The 21,172-nt window shown below is 37.4% G+C and overlaps 1 protein-coding gene across 11 annotated transcripts in view; it reads right to left on the reverse strand.

Moving 5' to 3' along the window:
- Positions 1-21,172, reverse strand: part of CASK (calcium/calmodulin dependent serine protein kinase) — a 225,617-nt gene that overhangs the window by 151,519 nt on the left and 52,926 nt on the right. For all 11 annotated transcript variants that reach the window (XM_042789080.1, XM_042789086.1, XM_042789084.1 and 8 more), the window contains exon 2: positions 17,638-17,750. In XM_042789080.1, the coding sequence (XP_042645014.1) occupies positions 17,638-17,750 (113 nt within the window). The remainder of the gene's footprint in view (positions 1-17,637; positions 17,751-21,172) is intronic.

A 21,172-nucleotide genomic window follows, 5' to 3' on the forward strand; every position in this document is an offset into this window, starting at 1 on the left:
CATCTTCATCTGACATGACATTCTTCAGAGGAGCTACTTCTCGGGCAAATCCAGCAACCTGGTTGCAAGAGGCAAAGGTGATAGTGAAGAACAGTGCTGAGAGTGAGGGGAAATCAAGTTATTGCAATGTCACATGAGGGTACAGATTTGATTCAGGATATGAACCTGCCTTCCTATCAGCAAACAAATTGTCACCACAGCATGAACAGCTCTAAAGCTCTGTTGTAAAGCATAACATTTCTAAATACTAACGCAGAAGATACCTGATTTTATAAAGAAACTGTCTTTCCACATCAGTTTTTATTTTATCACTGAGAAACTTATTTTTTTCAGTAGTTGGTACTACATGGAAGACCTAGAAAAATTTCAAAATGTAAATTATCTTTATAAAAACACAGAATAGATATTAAAAAGGTTTTGGTTTTTTTTTTCCTCCAAAGATGGTTGCATATCTTGGTACATGGATGTGCCCTCAGTCCTCAGACCAGGATTTGCAACTCAGATTACCATGCCCTGAAGCTGTAAATAGCTTTGACTGTTACATAATTCCTCAAAAATTGTTACAGACTATACTCTATATGGGGATCTTACTAAATACAACAGAGCCAAGGTAGAAGTTTATCTTGTGTTGCAACACACAAAGGGATAAGCAAGGACAAAACAGTACCCTGCACTGAACTCCTGCTATGTTTCCCCTGTAATCAATTTACCCCTACATTACCTGACAGCAGCAAATGACTAAGTCTTCAAATAGGACAGTGAAAAAGCAAGACTGGCAAAGACCAAGATGAGAAAAAGAAGAGCAAATTCATACAAATATGTGTGTGTGTCTGTAGTATGTTAGGCATAACTGGCAAGATGTTATGTCTAATGCAGCGAGGGACTGCAGGTGTGCCCTCAGTGGGAAGAGATGAGGGGCTGTGGTCACAGCCAGCCCAGCAATGGACCCACCAGAGGACACAGCTGAGCTCCATCAGTGCACATGCGGCACCTCCAAACCAAAAGACTTCACAGAGCCTCTGTGAAAATATAATTAAGAAAGGGCTGTAAACACCAAAAAAACCCAGAGAAAATAAAAGAAACAACAAAGCCAGAGTGGGATGAATAAGGAGCCAGAAGAAAAAAGGAGCAGGGTGGAGCAGGAGGAGAGAGCAGGGGCTGGAGCAGAACAGCACCCCGAGCAGGGCTGGAGGGTATGGCTCCAGAGGGGTAGGAACCAGCAACATGTGCTGGACTCCAACTCCTGCCCGCCTGCTGCCCCTCCAAAGGGACCGAGTGCTATGTGTGACAAGGGGAATGGAGACCAGGAAGCGGGGAAGCAAGGGATGTTTTGCCTAAGCTTGTGTTTCAAAACCAGAATAAATAATTAAAAGTTTGCTAACTGACAATAAATTAAATCGATTGAAATTCCCCCCCAATTAGTAAACTCTTCTTTTGGCCATGCGACGGGGGAGGGAGAAGGATGATGTCATAAAAGTAGCAAATCCCAACTGAACAAGCACCTTCAGTAAACCAAGCAGTACCCTTAAGAACTAATCATACAGACAGCTCCACACCCACGAACAAAACAGGACATGACCAAAAATAGGAAACTGGCAGGAAAAGGCCTGGTAGTTCAAACAGTTTCTAGAATGGAACACATATCTTCAAATCCCTAATTGATATTTAGTTGCTGACCAGTCCTACCAGATGGACAGGAACACAGATAAGGAAGGATAGTAGCTTTGATAAGACCTGAGGCTTTTTCCTCTCATTCCATTTTAATGTTACCTTACGCATGCACTTTCTCCATCTAGCTTGCCTGCTTGCTTGTTACTTAAGGCAGAAATTAAAACCAAACAATGACTATGAGCTATTCAGGAAGGAACTGAGATTTACCACATGCGCTCCTATTGTTCCTACTCCAACCCCAGCTCGCATTCATTCATGTGTTAAAGAGTCACTGGTAGCCCTTAGAAGTGAACCTGTCTTCTGTTTTCTAATCATCCTACACCGGTTTATTATCTCAGATTCTTGACTAACACACAATATACTGATATATTTTCCTCTAAAGACAATATCAAGATTCCCAGCTGAATAAATTCAAACTATGTTTGCTTATGTCTTCCCCTTAAACAAGGTAATTCTTCAACCCTAATAGGTTTCTAAATGCTGTGCATTTAAAAATGGAAGCAATTCAATAAATAAGAAAGTAAAGACTAGGAGACTTAGGGTGCAAGTCCTCTGTTCACTTTTTACCCCAACTTAAGTTAGAATAAATCAGTCCAAAGGTAATATGTGCAAAAGCCAATGCAAATGAAATGTCAGGACTGCACAGTAATGAACCTGGGTTAAAGAAACAGGGCCTTCCCTCCCCTTTCAGCAGCCAGGAGCTGTTAAATCACTTCAGCTAGTCTTATTGAGGGACAAAGGACCAAAGCAGTGAGACTCACCCACACACTGCACAGATGGTAAGTGGCATAATCCTAGGTGTTAGCATCCTACACTTCCAGGGCGCACTAGTTTCTTTACTGGTTTCCCCCTCAAACAGATAAGCTTTTGAGAGACAGAGACAGTAGGTGCCCGATTACTCTGCAGCACAAGAACAGAGGTACTTGTAAAACTACAACATCAGAGATTAAAAGCTTCTTTCCAAACATGTCAACCCCACTTGTCCAGTCCTGTGCTGGAAACACAGGTTCCAGTTTGGCATCGCTTTTCAAAGAGAACTACAAGGACAAAAGAGAATTCTGCAATGATAACCTGTACAGACTTGAAAACACTGATGTGTATGTAACACATATAATAAATATTTATGTGGTAGTAACTTGGATTCAAATACTTACTTGATTTAGCAAAGGAAAAAAAAATCTACCTTACTCTGGCAAAGTAGTATTTCATAAGCCATTTTTACTATTTAAGATGCTATAAACTAAGGTAATATTTTCACCAGGACCTGCAATTGTTAATTGTCACTATATCACAGGCAATGTTGAAAGTGACAGATATTAAGAAATCTACGATAACTTCTTCTGTCACAGTAGATAAAGCAATATATTTTTTAACTTTACTTAGTCTTCTGGGAAACCAGAGGAAATCAAGAAACTTGGGTTTTATATCGCTGACTCTGCTAGTAACTTTCTTTGGAATTTAGAATATATCTTTAAAGTAATTTCTCAGTTCTGTAAAGTATTAAAAATAAATCCTCATTGAAGTGCCTTAACAAATCCTAAGACATTATGAAAGAATAAAACATGACTTTTAGTACCAGTCTTATTTGCAATCAGGCTTTTGCTTCTACAGGAACTTCAAAAACGAATTTGACTGTTGACTATTTTAGGCAAAATAAATACATAGAACAATCCCCTCCCCCAACCAAGAAACACATGGCAAAGTCTTATTTAGATATGAAGTGATCTGTCATAGATTTTAAGTAAACGAACTATAGTATGTTTATTTACAGTGCCAATTTACTTACTGTCACTGTGTATATTTGTTGGTTGGATTCATATTAGGAAATCAAGTACATACAATACATTTAGCATGAGTAGGCTATCCAGGTGTCCCTGATGAGTGTCTTCATCAAAATAAATGATTTATAGCTGGAAAATGGCATGCTTGTAAGTGCTGTTTCAGAGTGCTCAGACTGCAGTAATACACAGAGCTGTTAAAAACAGGTCTCTCTTCTAATTCTAAAGACTTTGGCACTTAAAAAACCAAAATTGCTAGACTATAACCCTAAGAACATGCAAGTATCTTATGGTGCTTAGTTAGATATAATATTCTCATCATTCTATCTTCTAGGTAGTTAAGTCATTGAAGTGTTTTAAAACCATACATCTTCTATTTGATTACTCTGCAGTGGGAAGAACAACAGTTGTCTCAGTCAAGTTCTTAAACATATGTAGTTATACATATAATAGTTTTAAAATTTAGAATTAGGAGGAAATTCAGTGCAGTATTAAAGATAAAATTGAAATCATATAATGAATATTCATTCAAGATTTTAAGTGGATTTTTAATCTTAAAAGTAACTGTAAAGGCAATCAAGTATTTTTTGTACCTAACTTCATTCATTTTGTTAAAATAATTATTATACTACAAGACAACTGACTCAATAATATTTGACATAGTAGAACTAGAATAGCAGATAAAATATAGAAAATCTTTAAGAAACAGAATTAAGTTCATAGGTCTCCTCAGGACCTCCAGGTCTGATTTACTTGAATCAAAATGCTTCTCTTCATTGAGAGGCTAAAAATCTCCAGTCTTCTACCCTGTATGTTACCAAAAATATTTTCTTTAGACTGTTTTACAAGATAACTTCTAAACAACACGCATTTCCATCTGCCTTTATATCAGGTTGACTTCACTGTTTCTCTTAATATTTTTTTTCCCCCTCTTTTCTGCAAAGATTTTCTTTACACAAAAGGATTTAAGGGACCTGGAGGTGCACAGGTCATTGGAACCTGATGAGATCCATCTGCAGGTCTTGAGCGAACTGGTGGATGAGGTGTCTAAGACACTATCCATCATATTTGAGATGTTGAGGCAGTCTGGTGAAGTTCCCGCTAACTGGATAAGGGGAAACATAAACCCCATTTTGAAAAAGGGAAAAAAGGAAGACCCAATGAACTACAAGCCAGTCAGTCTTATCTATGTGTCTAGCAAGATCATGGCGTAGACACTCCCAGAAACTATGCTAGGGCACATGGAAAAAAAGAGCTCATTGGTGACAGCCAACATGGTTTCATTAAGGGCAAATTGTGCCTGACAAATTTGGTAGCCTTCTACAACGGGGTTACAGTGTTAGTGAATAAGGGAAGAGCAACTGATGTCATCTACCTGGACTCATGCAGAGCATTCGACACTGTCCCGCATGACATCCTTTTCTCTAGATTGGAGAGACATGGATTTGATGGATGGACCACTTGATAGATAAGGAATCGGCTGGATGGTTTCACTCAAAGAGTTGTGGTCAATGGCTCAATGTCCAAGTGGAGAGTGGTGATGAGTAGCGTTCCTCAGGGGTTGGTATTGGAAGCAGTGCTGTTTAACATCTTTGTTGGTGACATGGGCAGCAGGACTGAGTGCACCCTCAGCAAGTTTGGCAATGACACCGAGTTGTGTGGTGTGGTCAACACACTGGAGGGAACGGATGCCATCCAGAGGGACCTTGACAGGCTTGAGAGGTGGGCCCATGCAAACCTCATGAAGTTCAACAATACCAAGTGCAAGGTCCTGCACATGGACTGAGACAATCCCAAGCACAAATACAGGCTGGGTGATGAGTGGATGGAGAGCAGCCCTGTGAGAAAGGACCTGGAGTATTGGTGGATGGAAAACTGACTATGAACCTGCAATGTGAGCTTGCAGCCCAGAAAGCCAACTGTAACCTGAGCTGCATCAAGAGAAATGTGGCCAGCAGGTCAAGGGAGGGGATTCTCCCCCTCTATTCCACTCTTGTGAAACCCTACCTAGAGCACTGTGTTCAGCTCTGGAGCCCCCAACGTAAGACAGACATGGACCTGCTCGAACAGGTCCAGAGGAGGCCATGAAGATGATCAGGGGGCTGGAGCACCTCCCTTATGAGGACAGGTTGAAAGAGTTGGGGTTGTTCAGCCTGGAGAAGAGAAGGGTCTGGGGAAACCTTCTAGTGGCCTTCCAGTACTTAAAGGAAGCTACAGGAAAGATGGGAAGGGACACTTTATCAGGGAGTGAAGGGATAGAATGAGAGGTAAGAGTTTTAAACTGAAAGAGGGTAGATTTAGATCAGATAGAAGGAAGAAATTCTTTGCTGTGAGGGTGGTGAGGCACTGGAACAGGTTGTCCAGAGAAGCTGTGGCTGCCCCCTCCCTGGAAGTGTTCAAGGCCAGGTTGGACGGGGCTTTGAGCAACCTGATCTTGTGGGAGGGGTCCCTTGCCATGTCAGGGGGGTTGGAACTGGATGATCTTTAAGGTCACTTCCAACCCAAACCATTAAATAATTACAAGATTTTTATTTTTTTTTTTTTCTACCAAAGCAACTCTTTTCCTGGAAAACACAGCCACTGTTTGGCAGTGTTTACAACTGGACTAAACCCATTGACTTGTACTCAAGAAAGGCAGATACCTTTGCATCTATACAAGTTAATATGTGATAATGTGACCTAAAGTATTTAATTCTCACAAGCAAGTGACATACTAACAACTTCCTGAACCCCATACATTTTGGACTTCTCCTCAAAGTATTTCTATTCTCCCACATAATGACATACTATAGAGATCTCTCAACTTCTACACTCTTCAGGTATTAGTCATAAATATTTGCTGATGCAGGTGTTAGAATGGAAGTTCCCATTAAGATCAGTGTTCAGTTTCTAAAATTGCAGTATAGTTTGTGATAGTTTGTCACTGGTATTTATCTTTATCATTTTTTCTCTACTTAATTTTTCAGTTTGAAGACCAGTTAGGCAGTAGGAGGATTATGCTACGTGTTTTGATTTTAGTAACCTGTCATTACACTCACCAGTGCATATGCAGCAAATTGACAAAGGTAACAGCTTCTATGTACAAAGATTGATACAACTTACAGCAATTGATATCAACCATTAGGAAGGTATTTTGTATTTTCTTAGGCAACCGATCATGAAGCAGTCAAGATCAAAAAACATTTTGATTAAAGGTACGCATTCTTGATTATCTCCTGTATTTTTACCAATTTATGAGCAAGTACTTTTAGTTTTGAACTACAAAAGACAATATCTGATCTAAAAGGTTTTTACTCTGTATGTATATGGATATTATAATGAACATATAGGCAGATATATATATATATATTGCATATTAAAAACATGCCCGAATTTTGGACTCTATCATTCATTCTTCCATCCTACTATTTAGGGGGTCCATTAAGATTTGCTAACACATCTTTACTTTTGCAAATTTCCATTGCCTATAGCTCAAAACCACATCCATTTATGATCCAGTAAAAAAATCACTACGTTCAGAAATCTCCAAGTCAAATGTTTGTAGCTGATTTGTGGAAAGATTACCTGAGATCATGATGTACCTATCTAATTTAGCAGAAAACTTTAGAGTACAAAAGAAAAGGAATCTATGGATCACAAACCATGAAATTTCTCTTTTGGAAAAATAAAGATTTTAGACAATATATTCACAGGATGTAAACTAACCCAACCAAAAATCACACAATCCGAAGATGGAATTTTTCCCAATGTCTTACTGCTATGGCAGGATACAGGTTTGTCATTCTAACGTGAAAAGCAGTTCTAGAAGGGTGATACCGCACAAGGATCATTATTTATCATATCACAGTGACTTATGTTTTTAGATTCACAAACCACAAACCCTAGCATTTAAGAGTCAGAGAAGGTTCTCTTTGGATCCATGCATTAACAGAAATTGCAGCTCAGTTGCAATTAATCTTGAATTTTGCTGATTGCACAGACCAGAACAGAATACATGCTCGCATCCAAACAGAAAATATTTGAAAATACAGCTGATGCTTATTATCTTCCCTATGTTTGTAACCAGCCTGAATTATGGTAAGCACAGTTAGAAGCCTATTACTGGACTATTGGCAAGAATCATGATTTGTTAGACGAGTATAGACTATGTACAAAGATAGAAAAGTGTTTTCATTTTTCAGAACATAAGTTGGACATATCTCATGCATTTTTCAAAGAGATTAAAGACAATAATGTTTAAGAATGAAGACTTTAGAGCATTCTCAAAATAAATCTTTTAAAAAGTATATTTCCAGATTTCTTTGCATAATCTTTGCATGACCACTTTGCTTTGCAAAGACGGTGAAGACACACACCTTTGTCATTTGGCTTATCATACCGGTCAAAGCTCCAGGTATTCCTTACTACTTTAGGAACACCAAAATAGGAATATCCTTGCTTCCCCCTCAAACCTAGATTGATTTTTTAAACAAACTTGCTTTTCTCAAACACTTTGCTTTCTTAAGCAAGAAGGAAGCTATTATTAAACTTGGGTTTTAGAAAAGAAAAACATTGTTAGGTTATCTGATAAAACCTCATCTGCACACCCACAAAGCAGCACAGAGAGACAATGGTATGTGGGGTAGGAGTGAGACCAAATAATACCTTGCTCAGCTGCTCCCAGGCCTATCACAGGAGAGCTATCCACTCATCAAAGAACTTATGAAACTGCCTTTGTAAAATCACAGAATGACTGAGGTTAGAAAGGACCTCTGGAGATCATCTGGTCCAACCCCCTTGGCTCAAGCAGGGCCACCTAAATCCAGTTGCCCAGGACCATGTCCAGGTGGCTTTTGAGTATCTCCAAGGATGGAGACTCTACAACCTCTCTGGGAACTCACGCCAGTACTTGATAACCCTCACAGTGAAAAAGTATTTCCTTGAGTTCAGATGGAGCCTCTTGCTTTTCAGGTTGTGTCCACTGTCTCTGGTCCCATCACTGGGCATCACTGAGAAGAGCTTGGATCCATTTGCTCTGCACCCTCCCTTTGGGTATTTGTACACACTGATGACATTCCTCCTGAGCCTTCCCTTCTCTGGCTGAGCAGCCCCAGTGCTCAGCATTTCTTCATTTTCTCTGCACAGGGCACATTGCTGCATCACATCCAACTTGGTGTCCACCAGGACCACCACAGGACCTTTTCCGTATAAAGGCTTTCCACCTGGGCAGCCCCAGCAGGTACTGGTGCACGGGGTTGCTCATCCCCGCCTGCAGGACTTTGCACACTTCCCCTTGTTGAACTGCATGAGGTTCCTGTCAGCCCGTTTCTCTGGCCTGTTGAGCTCCCTGTGGATGGCAGCACAACCCTCGGGTTTATCAGCCACTCCTCCCAGTTTGGAGTCACCTGCAACTTTGCTGAGGGTACGCTCTGTCCCATTGCCCAGATCATTGATGGAGGTGTTGAAGATGACTGGACCCAGTATTGACTCCTGGGGTACAACGGTAGTTACCGGACTCCAACTAGACTTTGTGCTGCTGGTGAGCACCCTCTGTACTCAGCTTCAGGCAGTTTTCAATCCACCTCACTGCTCATCCATCCCATAATCCTTCAGTTTCTCTATGAAGATCTTATGGGAAAGTGTCAAAGGCATTCCTGAAGTGTGGGTAGACCAAATGTCTTTCTCTCCTTCATCTACCAGGCCATTTGTTTCATACTGAAAGTTTCTCAAGTTGGTTAACCATGACTTCCCTGTTGGCGAATCCATGCTGACTACTCCTGATGACTTTCTTGCCCTTCATTTGCTTGGAAATAGTTTCCAGGATTAGCTGTTCCATCACCTTCCCAGGGATGGTGGTGAAGCTGACTGACCTGTAGTTCCCTGGGACCTCCTTGCCCTTCTTGAAGACAGGAGTGACGTTTGCTCTCTTCCAGTCCTTAGGCACCTCTCTCAATCACCATGATAATTCAAACATTATCCAGAGTGGCCTTGCAATGATATCTCTCAGCTCCATCATCACTTTTGGGCCTCAATGGAATGGACCCACATTTGTATAAATACACTTAGAGGCAATGAACACTCCAACAATACGTTAGTCCGTTAGGTGCCTAAGACTTTCCTGATTGACACAAAGTTGAGAGTTCTTAGACATCTCCTTTACCAAATACTTCACATATTAAACCACCAAATGTAAGCACATAAGTCAACATACTCTTCAACTACCACATCCTTGCAAATAAATATTTAGTAAAAGGGTAGACAAGATTGAAATTGTATGAGATTTTACAGCCTGTTTTTGAAAAATAGCCAAGTGTGGCTGTGATATTTTATTTCCTTGTTTTCATGGGGAGAGAATTAGTATAGATGGCTTTTTAGAACCCTGCTCAACTACTGTCTTTCTCATTACAGTTTGAAAAAGATGGATTGGAAAGCAGTATCAGGTTCAGAGTGACTGACTGAGGATACAACTGTAGCTGACTGGGATGGACATTTCAATCATAGGCTTACCACCGGCAAAACCCTCCCCCCCCAACCACAAAACAAACCTAGGACAGTTATCTCCAATACTTTTATAAGGTACTTAGTGCACCACAGGATTACCTGGCAGGCATCACTTTACTAGTCCACTTGGAATAAATAGTATCAACTGCAGCTTACCTTTTGGGTTCTGTGATTTATGCTGAACCACAAACACTATCTGAAAATGTTTTTCCTAAATTTAAAAATTTTATTAAGAATTAAAATATTTTCAAGTTTAATTTTCAGTGAAACTTGTATTCTAAATGGTTCTGAGCTCCCAGGTATAGATGGGATTCAAACAACAAATTTAAAAGACCAACCAGTGTTTATCCAGATTAAGCAGAAGCAATGCATAAATACTAGTCTGTATAGATATTTTCCTCAATTAGTAAATATCTTTTTTATGACTTGAGGTGACTAAGGTGTGCATAAATTATGTGTATTTCTTCAGAAAAAAGGTTTGATATTATGTATTACACAACAAGATTCACATATTTAACACTACTAGTTATTTCATTAAAGATTTTAATCAAATGGTCACACTAAGCCCTATTTTATATGTGCAAAAATAAATTAATTTTTATGTGACAAACCATATTTACTGACTTTCACTGACTTAAATCACAGTAAGTTTAAAGAAACTTTTCATAACAAGATTCATTTGCATAGGTCTAATTTTCTTGTCCACATACATGAACATATCCTCTTGTTCCACATATATGGAAGTGGAATGTAAAGTGAGAGAAAAGATTATACCAAAGTTTCTTCAGGAACACTTTTCAATCAATTATGATTACTTTTTTAAAAAAATCCAGGTCAACTGCATACTCATTTATATAACAAAAATAACAGTTCAATTATATATTATCTGCTGTATAAATTCTGTTTAGTGTTAATGACATAATTGTTTCATTATAATATATGTTCTAAGAATTTAAAGATATAGCCATTTTAAAATGAATAATCTAATATGTTATTCTTAGAATGAATACTTCTTAAAATGACAGTCAAATACACTTCATATGATTGCATTCTGAAACCTATAAGCGGTACTGTTTACATTTATAAAATTGAAAAATATGTTGACTACTCTTGGTGCTCAGCTGCATGATAGCATCCTCAAAAACAATTTCATGCTAACGTTATATAAAGACCTACCAAATCTCACAGTGCACAACTGGTCCATAGTGGTTTCAGTCACTAAATATAATAGTGATTTTACAATGTTGGCACTACAGTGAAATCAAGAACAGATGAACAGAGTTATCAGAGCAATGTGTAGCCAAGTAGTAAGATTTAAAAAGTGTGGGGGGAGAGTTGCAGTCGTGGAAAGCCATTGTGCGTTCAGTACTATAGTAAATCCAGTAAAAACAGATACATATTTAAGGCAAGGGACTGAAGTCCTACAGCAAACAAAACTGTCCTTGTTTTGGAGACTGATTAGGAGGAATAAAGAACCAATTGCTTGCAGTGCATAAAACCTTAATGATTTTCCTTCTATTTAAGCAATAGTTAACAAAAAAATAGGTAAATATTCTTGTATGCTTTAAAGGGGGTGTAATATATTCACAAATTATGCTTTCCCTTCTGAAGATGGAAAGGGAATGCGTTACATCAACACTGCTGTGAATACACTTGCTTCAAGTTTCAAGAAATGTTAAGTTCTTGAAATAAAATAGCACCATATAGTTGTTCTTTATTACTCTTTGCTTATGATCTGGATGAAAGGCCGTATTTCGTTATAGAACTTCATATTTGCTTCCCTGGACCAACTGAATTCGTATGTGAGACTTCAAAGATGTCAAAACAATGATAGTTTGACCAGTGACACTTAGTATTCCACTCCTGGAAGCCGATATCCGGGCACATTCTAGAAACAGCACCAAAAAAGGCCCCTAATATATAACAATGTATTTTACACTTAAAAAACCCTGAGAAAGAAGTCCTTGTTATGCTTTCATGCATTCCTGTGCTTCACTGTATCTATTATATGATTAACATGCTTCAACACAGAAATGTCTTCTGGAGAAAAAAGCTTGGTTCCATCTCTTATATTTCTGCAGAGACATATTTAATTCTAATGACACTTTGTTTATGAAAGTTATAGCAGACCTATAAAACAGTTAGACACTTATTAAATCTACACACACAAATTAGTTGAACTGAAATTATTACCAAACCAGCCTATGGCTTCTCCAGAAAAAAAAAAAGAAGAAAACTCAAATCCTTCATTAAGTTAAAACAAGCAAACCCCTCAGAGAGGCTTAGGTAACATTTCCTGTACCAAAAATAATTCTACCCATGTGTGAAAGAAGTAGAACTGAGCTATGAACAACACATTCCCCAGAAAGGTAGACTCTTGAAATGACAAGCATCAAAAGTGGTTTTAAGCACCAGCCTTCAAGTCCTGTTGATAGGCACAAACTCTAGTACAGATCCCTTTTATCATGACCTTGACACCCATTTTTTTTTAACATATATTTTCTATGAAGCATTATTTTTAGACTTGATTTTGTCTTACCATAGCTACACAGTAAATTCAAATGCTTCCTACATTTTTACCCCAACCTGCTTTATTGTTTGTGCAGCATACACAGAAACTATAGCGGTATTTAAAAGACCAGCAACAAACTCCATGACAGGCAGCTACTAACATTTTAAACACCTTCACTTCAAAACTCCATATTGGTGCATTTTCTTATTAACAGAGGTGTCACTATGGAATTTCTGCAGTCTATAAACAGATGCTTCAACCTCTTCAGTACTGAGACATACACACAATGAATTTTCAAGAAAGCTCCTGTTGTATCTGCAACACTACTATCACTAGATACTTTGATTAAGATTTCTCATACGGTTAGAATAATAATAAAAGAAAAAGTAAAGTCAAGCTGGTGCAGCTTTTCATTCTCTGAAATATCCCCTTATTTTCTACCTCAATGAAAGAAAACCTATAATGATGCCTGCTTAATATTTTTACCAAATCACAGAAATGCTGGTGGGAAATAACCTCTGATGGTCATCCAAACCAACCCTGACTCAAAGTGAGGTTATTGATAATAATAGATCAGGACAGCTGTGTCTTCATCTAGCAAAGTCTTGAAAAACTCCTGGGACAGAGGTCCTATAACCTCTCTGCGCTACCACTACCTGCTTCACTACCCTCCCAGTGGACAAATTTTTCCTTGATGCTCAATTTGAACCTTCCAAGCAACAATTTCTGACCATTATTCTATTGTAATAGCTGCCACTGTTAAAGACAGCTTGGCTCTGCAATTTTTGCAGTTCTTCAAGTGGTTGTAGGCTACTATGATATAATCCTCTGAGCCTGTTCTTCATCAGGCTAAACAAACCCAGTTTCCTCAACACCTTTTTGCCCATCATATTTTGTAGGGTCCTGACTATCATGATAGGCCTTTGCTGGGACCTTTCTGGTTCTTTGGCATCCCTCAAATTGTGAGGCCCCAAACTGGGCACAAGAGCTGAGGTGTGGGCCCGGTAATGCCACACAGAAGGAACTAACTTCCCTTGATCTGTGAAATATAGTATAACACAGAACTGACAATTACTAGAAATTTCAGATAAGTTGGCATTTCCAAATCAAAGGCAAACAGTCACTTGCTCTTTTTTCAAATCCAGTCTACATATGGTACAGTACCATAAAATTTGATGACGCACAGAGGTGCAATATTTTTTCTCAAAGACTTGAGCTCAACACTGACACTGCTTTTTTTGCTTAAAACTTTGAAAAAACAGGGAGGTGCAGGAATCTTACACACAGTTCCTTTGGCAAAAAATAACTTGTGATTCACCACAGCCTTCCAATATTGAAAGGTTTATATAATGTTATTCATCTTTAGTCAGAATTAAACAATGTCTTTAAAATGAACTGCACTGATAAAGTGATTTAAAAAATGCAAGTCTAAATAAAATTTTAACACCCCCCCCCAAACCCAACAAGGGTATACTATTTAAAAAAACAAGCAGAACAAGAGTAAGGTCTCAACTGTAAGAAAATCATGTCAGGGATGACATGAAAACATGTCAGGAAAAAGATCTGTGGGTCCTTTGTAGGAAAAAAACAAACTGATGCCAATTTTCACATATCCTCCCTCAGTTAAATAATTTTGGAATTCTTCTCCTAAAATGGATGATCCATTGCAATGACAGTTTTGATTCAATTATCGTGCCTTTCTCAGGGCTAGAAGTAGTCCAAGAACTATATACAAAACACTTCTTTGTTGGCTACAATTTTCTCTGTCATAGACAAAAAAATTTTGCAGAGATGGTTTTCACAGCTCACTTCCACTAGAACCAGATGGGGTTCGAAAGGAAAACTGAATCTCTCCTTATCAGCTCAAATATTCTGCTTCACGGTGGCTTGCACACATATAAACCTGTACAGATGTGCATAGCAACCTAATAAATAAAGTCTAGAATATTGGAAGATTGTGGAAACAATGGTAATAGCTTTCTTTGTGAGGACATTTCAATCAAAATGAATTACAGATAACTGAATCTAATATACGATAAATGAAATCTTTAAAAACAACTTTAACAAGACATGCACTGTAAGCACAGGGCACTGTCCTTTAAATTGCTTTTAAAAACACTCAGCATGCTACAAAAGAGCAATCTGACATTAAGAGAAGGCAAACAAATAACATATATAGGCTTTTACTAAATAGTAAGGAACCTATCACCATTCTCTTCCTGAGAAATCGTGTTTGCATTTAGAGATATTTGGTATTAGAATAGCTAACTAAAAGTAAGATATGCAAGCTACACAGAGAAAACTAAAAGAAAAAGAAAATGCATGGGATATGAAGAGAGCAGAAGAAGAAATGGACAGTAAAAAGTAACTACAGTGTGAGCTATAACAAATTCAGAAGTAAGAAACATGCTTTTTACACTTTTCTATACCAAAAGTTCGGAGTATAACAATTAAGAGCTGTATTTGAAAATAAGTTTACTTACACTGATACTTTTTAGACCTTATTGAATAAACTAGCTTCTAAGAGCATCAAGTACTCTCCCAGGTGAATCCTCTAAATTGAACTGTACAAAATAATCTCTTTTATACATAAAATCATTCAAGCTTTGCATTTTCCTATGCATATTTTTAATTTTTGTATCTCTGTGATAAGAAAGCATAGTGAACTGTAATAGAATCTGTCATCATGTAAAATAGCCAACATTAATCTAGTAGATCATGCAGCCACTTGAACACTGACAAGGTGTCAATATACTTCATTAAATGGTTGAATTACAACACTACAGAGATTGATGACACACAGTATGCAAGACCATGAATACTAATACTTAAATTCAATAGAATTTAGTCTAAATTAGATTTGTTAGCTGTCAGGCATCGTTACATAACATTAATATTTTTTTCCTACTATCAAATCACTGCAGAGATGCACAGACATAAAAATCACTTGAGATGTACATGTCTATACACACTACGTGTATTGATCAGCCTTATGGAAAGAATGCTATGCTTGATAAAAGTTTGCTTTACAAGCTAGTGGCTTCTCTATCAGATACCACAAATGCTTATGATAGTACCTAGAGAATTATCAATTTTACAAGCTTTATTGCTTTTGTTACTGTGGTAAAGTAGCTATTATTATTCTAAGAAATCAGTATATTTTTTTTAATGAATAGTTTAGACTAGCAAATAGTGCTTTTAAAACATATTCCATACCCAACCTTCACACAAGTTAAAGAAACTGAAGCATATTATCAAAACTAGGTTTAAACTAAAACACTGTATTAAAACAAGTTTTAAATTAACTAGTTTAAAAATTGAAACATTGTATCAAACCCAGTTTTAATTTAACCCCTTTTTAAGCATAGGACTGTTAAAATTAGATATTCTTGCTAAATAGTATTAAAACTATATTGCCCCACAGATTACACGTAGACTGTTGCTACCAATACCACAAAATCATGTACCTTGCACAGAACCTCTGGAGGTCTTCTAATGCAAACTCTTGCTCAATGCAGGTTGAAGTAGGTCAGGCAGCTCAGAGCCTTGTGCAGCCCAGTTCTGAGCATCTCTGGGGTTGCTTTCCACAATCCCTCTGTGCAACCTGTAGCAAAGTTTTACCACTCACAGGGTGGATTTTTTTTTCCTTCTTGTCTCTAACTGGAATTTTCCACATTGCACCTTGTCTACATGGCCTCTTGTCTTTTCACTATGTGCCTATACGAAGAGTTTGGGTCCATCTGCTCTATACCCTTCTACTAAATAGTTGAAGATAGCGCTAAATCTTACCTTAGCTTCTTAAGCCTAGACAAACACAGTTCCCTCAGTCCATCTCTGTTGGACTCATGCCAGTACATCATTGTTTTTCTTGTACCAGGGAAACCAAGGTTGCACACAGTGCTCCAGATGTGGTCTCACAAGGGATGAATAGAGAGAATAATCACTTCCTTTGACTTGCTGGCTACACTTCTGCAACAGTATACTGTGCAGTTGGCTGCCTTTGCCACAAGAGTACACTGCTGACAAATATAAAGATGAAGTTCTTACCCATAAACACACATCATCCTACACGGGTACTTATGCAAAAGCACTCAAGAACACAGACTTTTTAGATTTAATTATAAGCATGGAGGCATATTCAGCCCTTTACCTCTTAGAACTCTACATGTATGTGAAATTAATGGAAGAAATTGTCATCATCTCCTTCATATGCAGAATGTCCTATTCTCCCACTCCTGTGCCTCAGAGAAAGACTGGAAGTGGAAAGTCATACAAATATAACCTTTCAAGACCAAAATGGTCTTGCAGAGGGCAAAACTTTGATGTGAAGAGTGTTCCTAAGGATTACTCTTATCATTCCACTCCAGTTTACACTTTAACACAATTTAGAAATACAGCTACCTCCCAGGTAAGTTATATAATATTTATTTTTTGCAAGTACCACCATCATGGCTCTCCACCAATGTGTTTAAGGAATGCCATATCAAAAATAAGCCAAATAAATTTAAAAAAATTAAGAAAAAAAAAATCTTTGAAATAATAAACCTAGAACCTGGATAGAGAAGTACACAAGAAATAAAAAAAAAAAAAAAACCACCACAGAAGAAAGCCAAAATGCGGAGTACATAAGATGAAAAGAATTTGTGAAAAATAGTCTCAGACTCTTATGTAGAGTTAAGGACTTGCTCCACATTCACTTATAACCTTATATGTATTAGATTTGTAATATTAAGATACAACAATTCAAAACCTTTTTTAAAAAACAAACAAAAACACCCAAACCAAAACATCCAACCCAAACCAAACCAAAACCAACCAATCAAACAAAAAACCCCACCAAGAATCCACAATCAAAATCACCAAACAAAACAAAACCACATTAAACCCAGAAAGTGTTTATGATCTGTTAACTCAATGACCTGCTACCTTGAATTATAACTATATTAATATAACACAAGTGGAATTGAAAAAATAAAATGTCTTAGTATAGTCCCAAGCCTTTTGTTTAGACCCAGGTGTCAAATGCAAACCATCAACAGCTACATTAAATCAAGTTAAATTTGACATGTAAGACCTTGCTGGAAAACTTCTACAAAATATAAACCAGAAAAGATCTTACAAAGCAAGCAAACATAGAAAAGGTTGACAAATCAAAAAACCTGTCTGATTAGAATTTGCTTAATTATTCATTCTTACCTTCTGTGCTTAATCCAGGACTTGAAGTGAATTTTGCTACATCGACAATCTTTACAGCAAACTGTTGCCCTGTTTCCCGGTTGATACATCGCCGTACAACGCTGAATGGACCCCTGAAACATACATACAGAGAAAACAGCAGTAAATAACCCATTCTTTGTATGTGTTGAGCTACAATTCTATTTCTAACCAAAGTTTAGATTCCAAAATTCAAGTGTGGTATTTACACAGGAGCTTATACCTCTTATCCTCACTGCCCATTAAATGTAAAATCAATAATTTTAACTTCAGACTAGTGTAATGAACACCAAATGAGTTTTTTATTTTCTGATGTTAAAGACATATTCTCTTACCCTGCCACTTTAGAAAGTCTACACTCTTAGAAATCTTATGCAATATGATTACATTTTTATTAAATGTTAAGTGGACTTTATTTTGATACATAATCCAAATAGGGAAAAAAAGAAAAAACAGAAGAAAGAAACACATTCTTCATTTCAGTCCTAAGCTAGAGTTAAGAAATTATTATTTGAAAGGATATTCCTTCAAAACAATGGTAAGAGTAACAGAATTGTTAAGTCATGTTGTTTGGTTTTATTTGTTTGTTTTACACAAACTAGGTTTATTTTAAGCTAATTTGACATCACTAGATATAAACAACCTCCATAACAATACTTCAAAATTTCACAAAAGCTTATATTTTCTTTCATCTATAGCATTTAAAGAACCCTCACAAAATTTACAGATAAATAGATTTATTAAAATCAGTTCAGACAGATGTTAGTACTGCACCCAACTAATAAAAAACTAGTTATTTTTCAAAATTGAAATTACATTTGCCAAAACATCAGTTAGAACAATGACAACCTTTTAAAAAACTGTCACCACAAACATGCATTTTTAGGAGCCTCTTCCAGTAATAATTTAAGCTCTTGGTGCCTTTACTTAAAATATGGAATCTTCCATCTAGTGTTAATAACAAACAATACAATCAGATAACTATGGTAGGTCAAGCTCTCAAACATGAAAAATTAATAGGTTATGAAAACAGAATAGGACTGTTTGAAGACTGCAATAGTTGTGGCAAATCAATCCTCCTTTACTGCTACTTATTTAATGACTGACATAACAGTTCTAAAGAAATCTATTCTAAAGTCTTCTCAAAAAGATGCAAGGGAAAATTTGAGGATGGAAAGAGTCTTTGATCAGAAGTTCATCTACTGAATGAACATTTACCTACTGAGTGAAATAAATGCTTAAATATAGTTTAAAAGACAAATTCTTCCATTCAAGCAGTGAACTGGAAGTTTGTTTACAGGTTTCTGAGCAATTGGATTGCAAAGCAACACAATCCTCAAAATAAAAGGTTACCTGAAAAAGAAGAAATGTCCCTCTGAGGGCACTTACAAACCTTTATAAGTGGCTTTTGGTATTCTTTTACCCACCAGATAATTCAAAGTATGCAGCTCATCACATCACAAAACCTGTACCCCCATAGCTGAAATCCAAAATTTGTACTCTTCAAACATACTTGCAAAGATTTCTTGAATAGGATAATTTCTGACACAGAACATGAATACCAAAACCAGTCAACAAATCACAATCTGAACATTTACAAATGTGGAAAATATTTATTAGCACAACTTGAATTGTGCTGATGCGCTCAGAACTATCCATACAAGAAAACACGTGTTTTTTCCTATTTCCGTGCTCCTAACATACAATGAAATCCCCCATACTGATGGCTATTTTATTCTCTGAATCCACACTCCACTATTACTCAGTATCTTATCTTTCATGAACAGTTAACCACATATATTTTTTAAATGATGTTCAGTTAAGACTCTAATACATAAAAATCCACTTACATTTGTAAATGTAAAAGGCTCAACTGACTTCATTTGGCATCAGAAGTACTACAGCTATTGACTTGGAATCCTCCCCCCACATTTCAAAAAGTAATCTTTTATTGAAGAGACACACTTTATATAGATCAGTGTCACCTTCTTATTCCAAGTCTCTGCTTACTCTTTTAGCATCTGTCAAAGTAAAATTGCTGTAAAATAGTATTAACAAATTTAAATTACGGTAATTTAAAACCACTTCAAAACATAAACTTTGGAATAACATTGGTAATACTCATTTTCATTCGTAATTGCCATAAATGAGTAGAAACTAAATGTATTTCATTAAAACTATCCTTTTTCTTTTAATTCTCAGTGGTTTGTTTCCCCACACAAAACTTTTCTGAAGACATTAAATAATGCTTTTAACATAATCTGATATAGAATGTGTCCTGGTTTGGGCTGGAGTAGAGTTAATGTTCAGTTTTGGTAACTAGAACAGTGCTGTGTTTTGGATTCAGCACTGGCTTTGGTATGGGAAGAATGCTGATAGCACACTGAAGTTTTCAGCTGCTACTGAGGTTTCAAGGACCCTCCAACTCCCCATGTCCTGCCCGAGTGCAAGGGCACAGGGAGCAGGGAGGGAGCACGGCCAGAGCCCCCGACCCAAACTGGCCAATGAAATATTCCATATCATGGAACGTCATGCTCACTATAGAGAGGAGGGGTGGTCTGGAAGGGGGGCTCGCTTTCGCTTCTGGGATTGTAATTGTGGGATCTTGGCATTTTGGGATTGCTAGCTGGGAACAGTCTGGGTATTGGTCAGCAGGTGGTGAGCAGTTACATTGTGCACTGCCCATTTATATTTTCTATTACTGTCATTGTTCTCATTTGATTACCATTATTGAACTGTTCATATCTCAACCTGTGAGTCTCCCTTTAGCCCTCCAATTCCTTCCCCCATTCCTAGGTTGGGGGGGAGTGTGGGTGAGCGGCTGCAGGGTGGCTGGCTGCCAACCAGGCTCAAACCATGACAGAATGCTAGACCACTAGAGTGTAGAGATGCCTGACAAGACCATATCCTTACTTATAGAAGACACCTGACTTCTGTTCATTTATATAAACTCTGTGAATATAAGTACTTCTTGCTGTTGACCAAGCTACTTCTAGATTTTCTGGTTTCCTCAGGTCCGGGCTGGAGAACTTGCCCAGCCACCTGAATAGGTGTACATACTTTGAGCAGACAACGAGAGCTAGTTAGAAGAATCCTAAATAAAAAAAGAGCATACAAACTGTATCTCCAAGACGGATCAGACTTGTGGTCACCTATACCTTTCTCTCTTGTAACCATGACTTCGTTTTTTGTTTTCAATCATGTATTAATATTTTAGAACCCTAACTTGAGCAATTTGGTTCCTGCATATTAAGTCTGGGACAAAAAAATAAAGTTTTTTATTGAGTTCTGTAACAGAGAGAGTCCAAGAAACATTCGTACAGCCTCAACCTTTATGGCCATATTGAAACTTAGCTATGGCTTTAACAGAGCCTTATCTACTTAGAATGAGGAATGCTAAAGATTCTTAAGGAACTCAAAGGTGCTGTAAAGCACAGAGAACAAGAATTCAGTGATGCCCATAACGAACACATTCTATTAAAAAAACACACTAATTCAGAGTTTCATATAGAAATAA

The sequence above is a fragment of the Tyto alba genome, unplaced genomic scaffold (assembly GCF_018691265.1).
Source record: "Tyto alba isolate M040663 unplaced genomic scaffold, T.alba_DEE_v4.0 Super-Scaffold_14, whole genome shotgun sequence".
NCBI lineage: Eukaryota > Metazoa > Chordata > Aves > Strigiformes > Tytonidae > Tyto > Tyto alba.